This window comes from Schistocerca piceifrons, chromosome 5 (genome assembly GCF_021461385.2).
Source record: "Schistocerca piceifrons isolate TAMUIC-IGC-003096 chromosome 5, iqSchPice1.1, whole genome shotgun sequence".
Classification (NCBI taxonomy): domain Eukaryota; kingdom Metazoa; phylum Arthropoda; class Insecta; order Orthoptera; family Acrididae; genus Schistocerca; species Schistocerca piceifrons.
In genome coordinates this window covers 136468773-136481560 of record NC_060142.1, presented here as the reverse complement: position 1 = coordinate 136481560, position 12788 = coordinate 136468773, and the positions used below count along the sequence as shown (strand labels likewise).

The window sequence follows — 12788 nt, the reverse complement described above, 5'->3', positions numbered from 1 at the left end:
TCAGTGAAGGCAATTCTACTCCATCCAATGAAGTTCCAGGCCGAAGACGTGTCGGAAAAGGCCCCGGACAGCAATGCGATAACGAGTAGACTGTCGCCATCCACACAGCGCGTTAACCAAGAGTGACGGTCTGCGGTGCATTTCTTTTCATAGCAAGACCCCTTGGGTTGTAATCCGTGTCACCCTTGCAGCACAGTGGTAGGTCGACGATATTCTATGCCGCGTTTTGTTGCCCTTCATGGAAAGCCATCTTGGGCTTACATTTTAGCAATATAATGCTAGTCCGCACATGGCGAGGGTTTCTACTGCTTGACATCGTGCTTGGTAAACACTGCGCTCGCCCGGCTAGCCGCGTGGTTAATGCGCTGCTTCCCGACCAGAAAGGCGCACCGGTACCCGGCACGAATCCGCCCAGCAGAAAACACCGTTTCCACGTTCGCTTACACCATAATTTACCACGCAAACGTTTGGGGCTACACAAGTCTGGTATGAGACGTTCCTGGGGGGGGAAGGGGGGGGGGGGGTCCACTGGGGGTCGAACCGACAATAACCCTGGGTTCGGTGTGGGGCGGCGGTGGGGTGGGTGGACTGCTGTGGCCTGTTGTGCGGTTGTGAACCACTGAGGGCTACGGCTGGACGAAGCCTCTCCATCGTTTCTAGGTCCCCAGTGTAATGCAATGCAATACAATTGAATACAATTGGCAGGCAAACACTACCTTGCCCAGCAAGGTCGCCGAATCTCTCCGCAGTTAACGATGTCTGGAGCATTATCGACAGCCCCCTCTAGCCACCTAGGGCTTCAGACGATCTGACTCGCCAGTTCCACAGAATTTGGTACAATATCCCTCGGGAGGACATTCAACAACTCTGTCAATCAATGCCAACCCGAGTACCTGCCTGAGGTGAATCAACACGTTACTGACTTACTCAATTGGCGAAACTCTTTGTCTTCAATAAATCATCCAATTTCGCCGATATTGTAATCATTTGTTTTCCTGCGCTAGTACGTCACAATTACCGATTTCGTGCCATTCGAATACTTACAATTCCTTCTCACTGGTCGCTTTTTCTTATTGTTATCTTAGAGTGTACGTTGGTGTATCTCGGTTTCCTGTATACTTTATGTCCCAGCTGGCCGCTTAATTATCGTATACTTCTACATGTAGGAAAGGAATCACTCCATCGAAACGAAGTTATTTTAAATTTCTTAAGTATTTCATAATGAAGCGGCCTAAACACAAAGTGATCTTTTTCAAATGCATCCTACGTGTTTTGCAAACACTGAATTTCGGAAGTTACTCTAATTAGTAGTCTACTTAACACAGTCAACATTTCGTTTCTAAAGTAATAAGACGTATTTTTCGCTTTCTGCTACGCCTATTTGTGTTTGGAGGCATATGATGGTTTCTATTAAGATCTAACAATATTGCCTCATTCTTGCAGTATAACATTACTCACTTCTTTCGTATTTTTACTTGTAAAGGGAAGGTAAATGCGCATGGAGATACCTGCAGAAGTACGCTCAACATGCACTCATGACATATTGGGACGGTTTAAAGAAATTGCTTTTTTCGCGTTTTCAGCCTGAGGTCAGCCTGCCGCTGACACCACTGCCGCCAGAACAGCAAAAGCTTCCGTGGCATTAGAGGCAACACCCGACGAGGTGAGATTTTATAAATGTAGGATATCACATATTCAGCTGTATAAGTTGTATACTATCATTAGCCCCACAGCAATTAACATCTAAATTAACGTAATGGTAGCCGTAAACTTCAGTGCAAACTTCCATCTTATGGTGGACCACATTTCCCAATCATTCCATACTGTTTCAGTGCCTAACGCCAAATATGTATTGTATATTACTGTTTGCCGATATGGTATTTATCTTGGGCATAGGATATCCACAACTATTGATCTCAGTTTTATTACATTATATCTCAGCTGGATGGAAAAGCATTTACGTACCTGTCTGGGTTCTCCCACCAGGACGATCATAATATGGGCGATAATTTATACCGATGTAAAAAGCGAAACATGTTTCTTAAAATCAGACAGCAGCTCCTACACACATAATACTATAGTTATGAATAATGTTGCATAAAAAATGGTCATAACAAACATTTGTAGGCGTTCAGTAAGTAATGAAACACAATTTTCTCTCTCGGCCAGTATCTGTTGAAAAAATGCGGAATTTGTTCCGCTTCAGCCCCTACAGTGTCATGGATTTCGGATAGAGGTGGCTCTATACGCAACCGTCTGAATGGAATATGTAACGCGGGTGCTTTCCAAGCAGAGAGCTACACTATGTGATCAGAAGTATCACGACACCTGGCTGAAAGTGACCTACAAGTTCGTGGCACCCTCCATCGGTAATGCTGGAATTCAACATCTTGTTGGCCCACCCTTAGCCTAGATGACAACTTCCACGCTCGCAGGCCTAAGTTCAATCAAGTTCTGGAAGATTTATTGGGGAATGGCAGCCCGTTCTTCACGGAGTGCTGCACTGAGGAGAGGTATCGATGTCGGTTGGTGAGGCCTGGCACGAAGTCGGCGTTCCAAAAGATCCCAAAGGTGTTGTACAGATTCAGATTAAGACTCTGTGCAGTCTAGTCCATTACAGGGATGTTATTGTCGTGTAGCCATTCCACCACAGGCCGAGCATTATGAAGAGGTGCTCGATCATGCTGAAAGATGCAATCGCCATAACCAAATTGCTCTTGAACAGTGGGAAGCAAGAATGTGCTTAAAACATCAATGTAGGCCTGTGGTGCGATACAGCCACGGGAAACAACAAGGGGTGCCAGACCACTCCACGAAAAACACGACCACAACATAACACCAGCGCCTCCGAATTGTACTGTTGGCGCTACACACATTGGCAGATGACGTTCACCGGGCATTCGACATATCCACACCCTGCCATCGGATCGCCACATTGTATACCGTTATTCGTCATTCCACACAACGTTTTGCACTGTTCAATTGTCCAATGTTTACGCTCCTTACACCAAGCGAGACGTAGTGTGGCATTTACCGGCGTGATGTGTGGCTTATGAGCAGCTGCTCGGCCATGAAATCCAAGTTTTCTCACCCCCCGCCTAACTCTCATACTACTTGCAGTGGATCCTGATGCAGTTTGGAATTCGAACATGGTCTGGATAGATGTCTGCCTGTTACACATTACGACCCTCTTCAACTATCGGCGGCCTCTGTCAGTCAATTGACGAGGTCGGCCAGTACACTTTTGTGATGTACGTATCCCTTCACGTTTCCACTTCACTATCACATCGGGAACCGTGAACCTATGGATATTTAGGAGTGTGGAAATATCGCGTACAGACGTATGACACAAGTGACACCCAATCACCTCACCAGGTCCGAAGTCCGTGAGTTCCACGGAGCGCCCCATTCTGCTCACTCACTATGTCTAACGAGTACTGAGGTCGCTTATATAGGGACCTGGCAGTAACTGGCAGCAAAATGAAAAACATGTTTTTGTCGGTGTCCGGATACTTTTGATCACATAGTGTATCACTCTGTCCCATCTCCCGCTGGTGACCTGCCGCACACAGCTATGACTCCTGCAGCGTTGGAACTTGCTGAAATTCTCCTTCGATCATAGTCAACCAGTTCTCTCCCCTGGTGAACGTCTCTTTTGGTAATGCTGACACACTCGTCCGCCAATTGGCGTAGTGACAGATTGGTGCCCACAGGGTTCTCGCCGAATAACATAAAGTGCAACGAAGTACCATCTGCGCCAAATTTCTCGGAAATTGCGAGGCTGATTGTGACAGTTTTTATCGAATATCGTCACGGGCGTGAAACATGAGGTCATCATTTCGATCCGGAAACAAGATGGTATTCCCTGGAGTGGTACCACACCACTTCTGCTCCAAAGGGAAAGTCCACAACCTCACTCTCAGCCAGCATACTCATGGCACAGGTCTTCTGGAACAGTGAAGCGTTTATTCTGTTTAGTGTCTTCCATCGTGGTGCAACAATCAACCACGAAGTGCATTGTGGTACTCTTAGAAAATTGAAGAAACGACTTCAGCGTGTTCATCGTCACAAAAATGCAAACGAGCGGCTCCTCCTCCATGACAAAGCAATGCCTCACATAAGTCTGCGCACCCCAGAAGAGATCACAAAACTTCAAAGGACTGTTCTTCCTCATTCACCCAACCGCCCGGATCTCGCACTTCCTAAGTTCCATCTTCTCGGGCCAATGAAGGATGTACTCCGGGAAGCAGTACTTGGATGGTCCAGCAAGACTTCTAGAATGGTACCATGCAGGCATACAGGCCCTCCCAGGAAGGCAGCGTAAGACCGTCGCAATTAACGGAAATTATGTTAAAAAATATGGATTTGTAGGTAAAAGATTGGGGAATAAAATGGCGTATTGGAATACTACATAAAACCGACCTGCTTTCTGAAAAAAAAGTGTTGCATTACTTATTGAACGACCCTCGTACATAGCTGCATGCAATTTGTAAAGATAACGCTTGAATGAAATCATTACACTTCAAAATAGTACATGAGCAATAATACAGGTCCCGTCCAACGCACAAAACTCAAGGTAAGTGAGCCAGACAGAAAGGTGAAGATATGCAGGGTGTCAATAAAGTCTAGGTATTCTAATAAATAATAATAAAGCACATTTTAGTCACTTCAGTGTTGATAAATAATAATTTGAACATGATCTCCACGCTTTTTAATGCTAAATTTGATGTACTTCGCAAAATTAAGGTGAACTCGATGGAACAAGTCTGAATTGAGGTCGATTTTAGGACTGTGGCCGGTAATGCCTTGTGTCAGGTTCATCGACTAAACGTCCTCTTTCAGCATACACCAGAGAAATAAATCAACGGGAGAAAGATCTGGTGAACGAGGGGACCACTCCATATGACCTCTTCTCCCAATACAGTGAGGAAAATTGTCATTCAACCAATCTCTAATATCTGCAGCAAAATTGGCAGGGACTCCGTGCTGCTGAAACCAGTCTGAAAGTCCCTCATCCAGACTCTCAATTGGGGGCAACAATTTGTCTCTCAGCTTGTTCAGATAAGTCTCACTCGTTATATTTTCACCAAAGAAGAGAGGTCCGAACACATGAGTATTTCACAAGCTACACCACAGCATCACCTTTTGGCAGGCCTCTTATTTATTTTTATTTACGTGTGTAGTTCCTTAGGACCAAATTAAGGAGCATATCTCCAAAGTCATAGAACGTGTCAGCACATGACATTACAACATAAAATTAATGACTGACAAAAAGGAAATGTTTATGAACCCCAAATAATCAAGCCATAAGTTTAAGTAAACGCAATCAACAGTATAACATAAGAATCAGCTTAATTTTTCAAGGAACTTATCAACAGAATAGAAGAAGTAACCCATGAGGATACTCTTCGATTTCAATTTGAATGCGCGTTGATTACTACTAATATTTTTGAATTCTTGTGGTAGCTTATTGAAAATGGATGCGGCAGTATACAGCACACCTTTCTGCACAAGAGTTAAGGAAGTGCAATACAAATACAGATTGGATTTGTGCCGAGTATTAACTGAGTGAAAGCTGCTGCTTCTTGGGAATAAGGTCATATTGTTAAGAAGAAAGGACAGTAAACTATATACATACTGAGAGGCCAATATCAAAATACCCAGACTAGTGAACAGGGAACGACAAGGGGTTCGTAAATTTACACCACTTATTGCCCGAACTTCCAGTTTCAGAGCCGAAATTATCCTTTTAGAATCGGAAGATTTACCCCAAAATTTAATAGCATACGACATAAACGAATGAAAATAAGCAAAATAAACTAATTTTCGTGTTGAACGATCACTTATTTGAGGTACCGTTCGTTAAGTCTTTGAACAAGATCCTGAACGTGGGCTTCCCACGACAAAATGGTTCAAATGGCTCTGAGCACTATGGGACTTAACATCTTGGGTCATCAGTCTCCTAGAACTCAGAACTACTTAAACCTAACTGACCTAAGGACATCACACACATCCATGCCCGAGGCAGGATTCGAACCTGCGACCGTAGCAGTCCCGCGTTCCCACGACAGTTTACTATCCAATTTGAAGTGTTCAATTTCACTAATCATATGCCCAGTTTGTGAAATTAAAACATCGGGTGATGTTGATTGTGTATTCTAAACTGTGAAAACTGAGTCTTACAGTGATTAAGCTTTAGTTTATTTTCTACAAGCCATGAACTTAAATCATGATGTGCTCCATTTGAAACCAAGCCAATGATGCGGACAACATTCTTTATTACTAAACTGGTACCAAGCAAGGTGGTACAGTGGTTAGCACACTGAACTCGCATTCTGGAGGACGACGGTTCAAACCTGTGTCCTGCAATCCCGGCCATCCTGATTTAGGTTTTCCGTGATTTCCCTAAATCGCTTAAGGCAATGCTGGGATGGTTCCTTTGAGAGGGCACGGCCAACGTCCTTCCCTGTCCTTCCCTAATCCGATGGGACTGATGACCTCGCTGTTTGGTCTCTTCCGCCAAATCAATCAACCAACCAAGCTAGTGTCATCAGCAAACAGATATACTTTAGATATACTTTAGAATTACCCCTAATACTAGAGGGCATATCATTTTATTGGACTCATCCAATGTGGATCGCTTTGAGACCAGATCGAAGTTTTTGTATGTTCACTTCAGCATTGACAGAAAACACAGCTTCATCACTGAACAACACACTGTCTTTATTAAAATTGATATTTTCATCCAATTTATCTGTAAACCATTCACACATCTGGATGCTTCTGTTATGGGTAACTTTATTAAAGTGATGCAATACCTGTAACTTGTACGGATGAAAGAGCTGCTCTGCCAGGATTTTTTGGATGGTTGACCTTGGAACACTCAACTCCATGGATGTCGGAAGAGCCTATTTCTTTGGGCTAACTTAAACGTCTGCCAAGACAGCCGCTTTTGTTTCGTCGTCGGGAACGGGGTTTGTCCAACAGAATGCCTGTTTCTTTAAACTTGATGAGAAGTTTTCTGACGGTGGAGAAAGAAATAGTTTGACGATGAGGTTGTCGAAGGTTAAACTCTTCGGCAATTTTGCGATACGACTATTCCTTTCGTCCACTTAAGAGTACCAACTCCGCTCCTTCCTCTTTAGACCGAACCATCATTCAATCTGGAAAAAACAAACTTTATTAGAATTTATTTTATTATTATTTATTTCTTACTATTTATAGAATATGGAATATTTATTAGAATTCGTATATAGAAGAAATAGCGACACTTGACCACCGAGAAAGTTCAAATATACATTCTGGTTGACGTTCACGGTAATTTAAATTTGTGTGCCCGAGTTACATTACGAAAAACATTCCCGGAAGTGAAAGAAACATCTGAGGCCTGAATGTATTCCTCCACGCATTGAAGATCACACGCACCAATTGGTAGTCGTTACACTCTACGCCTAGAATTACGTGGAAAGAGGCAAACTCAAGCTTCAACGGAGCACATTAAGCGCCCCCACTCAGATATTGGCCAGGTACTGTGCTGTTTAGCTAGGTGACGACTCTTCGTTCGAATACGAGTTTAGATTAAGCTGTGTACAACAGGGTTTTTTGGATTTTAGATCTGTTGTCACTGACAAGGCATGATACCCTTCTCCAATCCGCGTCGGATCTTCTTACGACCACTATTTTTAGGCTTCGTCTCCTGGCAGTGAGAGGTACACCATTCTGTGTAGGCATGCTTTACTGTCCCCGTTAATACACCAACAAACCGGGCAAAGGTGTTGACATGGGCATGTTTAGTCATGATAACTCCTTTCTGCCGTTCTGTCATGTCTACATGTCGGTGCAATGACTCAGTATGATCAACTGGCGCCGCGCAGCATTAGCCGAGCGGCCTAGGGCGCTGCAGTCACAGACTGTGCGGCTGGTCATGGCAGAGGTTCGAGTTCTCCCTCAGGCATGGGTGTGTGTGTTTGTCCTTAGGATAATTTAGGTTAAGTAGTGTGTAAGCGTAGGGACTGATGACCTTAGCAGTTAAGTCCCATAAGATTTCACACACATTTGAACATTTGATCATCTGGCACACAGACATCACTTCACTGGGGCGTGTTTGAACACGACTCGAACTGCTCGAACAATTTACGTCATAGTTCGGGAAAACTCTGGTTATGTTCGATCTTTTGAACGGCTTGCGATCTAGTGACTTTTGTTGGTACTATCACAACGTCCTATCTTAGCGTTTTGATTACACTGTGCATTTTAACAACAAAAATGACTCTGCAGCACCAACTGAAATATCTTCTACAGCGCAGGTCACACATGACAACGGCAGCTGATAAATAAATAAAAGATGAAATCATGATTTTGAAGACGGGTCATTCCGTTGTAATTTACTCTCCCTATAAAAATTGCTGTCGCTTTCATAGATACATTTCGTTTTTGCGTCATTTAATCCTTGATTAGTTGTCTTAGGTGTTTCATTTCAATGTTGCCATCTTGTTTTCAAACTGATTAAAACCTGATATAGTTTTTTCTGGTATTCTAATATGTGAACAGGAATTTAACTGCTGTTTTGCAACCTATTTAGTTAATCATTGGTGCCTCTCATAATGAGATAAAGTGCTACGCTGGGTTCACTCAAGTAGTATTTTCTTGGAGAACAACGTTTTCGACTTTATCTGTTACCTTTACTTAAAAATCGGAATAAATATTTACATATACGTACATACTACATTAGACCTCTTGTCTTAAATTTGTTTGAATATAATAGGAGCCGTGCAGTGGTAGCATTTAATACTATTGCCTCCACTTAGTTTATTGTTGTAGAAAATTTGTAGTTCCATGTGTTATCCTTTGCACTCGCGCCGTCCGAATTCAGTACCACGTGGTAGTTCGAACAAGCTCGATACTGTATAGGACGCTGCGGTGTATCTGGAAATGTCAATCCCGTTCGAACGCGAATATCGCTTGCCCAGTCCTACACTTCACTATCATTTCTTAGGTCAGTGGTGTTGAGTCACGTGCTTACCTGTTAGCAATTCCACACCATTTACGGCGCCCTGTATTGATCCGTGTGCTTTTTAAAGCGGCTGACTATTATTTCATTCCGTCTGCTTACGTCAACGAAGAAATAACAAAATAACAGCACGATAAGTTGGCGATGGCATCGACGATGGCATCTGAGTGGATGTTCGGCAATATTATTCGTGATCGCGTTTCCTTAACAGTGTCTGCTACTGTCTTCTTTCCAGGTACTTGCAGTTATTTTCTGTATTCAGAATAAATAATCTCACGTTCAGAAAAAAATAGAAGAGTTTCAACGACTAGAGATAGGACGTTCACATTCACACGACATGTACATTAGTATTCACTCTATCTTCAGGCCACAAGTGGCCCATCGAGGCCATCCGACCGCGGTGTCATCCTGATGATGCGGATAGGAGGCACTTGTGGTCAGCACACTGCTGTCCCGGTCGTTATGACGGTTTTCTGTGACCGGAGCCGCTAGTATTCGGTCGAGTAGCTGCTCAATTGGCATCACGAGGCTGAGTGTACCCCGAAGAATGGCAACAGCGCATGGCGGGCCGGATGGTCGCCCATCCAAGTGCCGCCCACGCCCGACAGCGCTTAACTTCCGTGATCCAACGGGAACCGGTGTATTCACTGCGGCAAGACCGCTGCTGTACATTAGTATGTTATGCAGAAATTATTAGCATTTGAACCATCTCAATCGGCGGGTTCAAAGTCAAGATCGATATCGCGGCGCAACACCGCCACCGGCTGCGGCTTTCGTTCTCGCTATAAACTGAAGCTAATGGATCGGTGCTACTTGAGAATCGAACAGGATGCAATGCAGACGTATGCGCAAACCGTACCATCAAATCAGTGAGTTTGAGAGAGAGCACATTTTAGCATGACAGAATGTGACGTATTAATCCGGGAAATTGCTGCTCGTGTGGGACGAAGCGTTTCGGCAGTGCAGTGGATGTGCGCAGAGAGTTTCACCAAAGGCCGTAGAATACGATCAGATGGGTAAGGACGCACCACCCAGACAACCCCCCGAGAAGATCGAAATCTCATCTAAATGGCCTTGCAGGACAGATCTGCATCCTCCTCGGCTCTCGAGCAACAGTGGATCAGCGAAACACATCGCACGCTATCAGGGATGACAGTCCGACGCCGTTTATTATCGCGTGTGTTACGCGTGCGTCGTCCACTACTCCGCCTACCACTGACGAATGGGCGCAAACATGCTAGACGGCAATTGTGTAAGACAGGGGATCGGCATTACAGTGACTGCATTCGCACAAGACGTACAGCACGAACTGAAGGCCCTATGGTGTGGGGTATGTTGAGTACAACCAAAGATCACATTTGGTGCGTGTTCCTTGGCTCTGTGACCAGTGTGGCCTATGTGAATGACGTCCTGTGACCCGTAGCCATACGATTTTTGCACAACACTCCAGATCCCGTTTTCCAGCAAGACAATGCACTATCACACGTTGCTGCACGAACATATGCCTTCTTGGTGTCACAGGACGTCAGCCTTTTGCTCTGGCCCTCCATATCACCAGACTTTCCACCAGTAGAAAATGTGTGGGTGGTATGGTGAGAACACAGGTGCTGCTCTGTGACCAAATGCCAACCACTACAGATGAATTTTGGAACCAGGTGAACGCAGCGTGGATGGCTATACCACAGGACGCCATTCGCGCCCGATGTGCGCCAATGTCATCACGCATGGAAAAAGTCATCAGGACCCATGGCGGATCATGAACTTACTAGGAAACAGGACACACACTGTTTCGAGATGACCGAAATGCTAATCATTTCTGCAGAATATACTAATGTACATGTACAGTGAGTATGAAGGTCCTATCTCTAGCTGTTCAAGGTGTTCTGCTTTTTCTGAACATGACTGTAATTTACCAAGTGACAATGACGTAGAGTCCCAAACAAAAAAAAACAAAAAAAAAACAAAAAAAAGGCAGGAACCATTCCGGTTACCGTAAAAGGATGGTATTTGAGATCAAAATCAACGCAATGCAGCATCTCAACGTTTAAGATAACGTTTTCAACATGTTGAAAGTAAGTGAACTACATGAAGGATCACAAACAATAAATATTGACACAGCCGATGTGTATGTAGTTCTCAGATCTGCCTGACTAACGCTGGCCTTTGCACTAATAGGGCTTTAAACAGTAGTAAAAATCGCCACACCAAAGAAGACAAAGTGTGAATACTGTCTAACCAACATTTTAATATGTCATGGTTGTTAAAAAGTAGAACGAAATATCTCCAGAAGGCTGGAACGACTTCTATTAGCCGACACTTGTGACGAGCAATTTAGGTTCAGAGTAATTATAAATTATTGCAAATCAATACTGAAAGTATAACTTACCGTAGGAGAGAGATGTAAGAAGGGCAAACCTACACATATAACTTTTATGTATTTATGAAAAGCTTATAGTAATGTTTGTAATACATTTTTTCCATTCTGGACTATCGTTGAAAAAAATATAAGTGATAGATTATCTTCAACTTCTACTAAATTTAGACTGTTTGTATAAGGGTTGAAGGACATGAAAGAGGAAAGAAGTTGAGAAGTGAGTGAGAGTTGTAGCCTACACCCATTTTATTAAATTTCTTAAACAGATCAAGGAGTTCAGCGAACCAACAACAAATTTCGAAAAGTAGTGGAAATTCAAGGAGGGAAAATAAAGCTTTAACGCTTGACGATGACATATTAACTTCGCCAAAGCCTCGAAATGACTTGAGAGATCAATTGAACGGAATGGATACCGTCTTGAAACAAGGTTATAAAATGTAAAATAGCAAAAAAATTTTGATGTTGCGTACTCGAATAAATTAACTAAATGTCAGGGAATCTGATTAACAAGAGTAGCAGACAAGCTCTGTTGTTTGGGCAGGAACTGACGATGACAGAAGTAGAGAGGGTATAAAATACAGACAGGCAATAAAAAGGAAACCTTTCAGAAAAAGAGGAGTATGTTAACATAAATTTAAGCGGTATGAAGTGTTTTGAAACAGTATTTCCCTCAAATGTACCATTGCGCAATATTTAAACACTGATGATAAACAGTACGAAGAAGAACAAAGTAGCTGCTTTTGAAATGTGATATTACAGGAGAATGGTGAAGTTTAGATGAGTGGATAGAGTAGCTAATGATGGGCATACTGAACGTAATTTGCCGGTAAAGTGTTTATGGCCCAATTTTGTAAAAGGAGGCATATATTGTTGGACACACACTGAGACTTGGAAGAACCGTTAATTTGTAGTGGAGAGAAGTGTGTGGGGGGTAAAATGGTTTGAGAAGGCACAGTTTTGAACACAGCAATCAGGTTCTAATAGATGTAGGCTGCAGTAGTTATGCAGAGATGACGGGAACTGCACAGAATGGACTAGCGTAAAAGCGGCGTCAAACCAACGACAGTAAACACTAGCTGTGTAGCCACCTTTCTGTGGTCACCCTAACACTTGTATCAGATCGAACAGAAATCTGAAATAACAAGTTGCTACAGCTCACCTGGCAGTCCACCGCCCATCTCCCAGCACCCTGTTGATTTACTTGAAAAAATTATCATACTCTTGGAAGCTTACTATTCTGGTCACAGAGTGACATGTCTCCATGTTTTTACTCAAGCTACAAGGGAGTCGTACAAGGGACAATCTGGCTGTAAAGCGTGCTGATTTTACTTCGAGATGATGTCTGGTTTTTTAGAATGAAACTTGTCCCACTTGTGGCACATCTCCTGGAGCCCTTCCTTGTTA

The 12788-nt window shown here is 43.4% G+C and overlaps 1 protein-coding gene across 1 annotated transcript in view; it reads left to right on the top strand.

Annotated features, from left to right (window-relative positions):
- LOC124798806 (UPF0605 protein CG18335) overlaps positions 1 to 1646 on the top strand; it is a 59914-nt gene extending 58268 nt beyond the window's left edge. The window contains exon 5 of the mRNA XM_047262336.1: positions 1584 to 1646. Coding sequence (XP_047118292.1) covers positions 1584 to 1646 — 63 coding nt within the window. The remainder of the gene's footprint in view (positions 1 to 1583) is intronic.
- The last annotated feature ends 11142 nt before the right edge of the window (positions 1647 to 12788 follow it).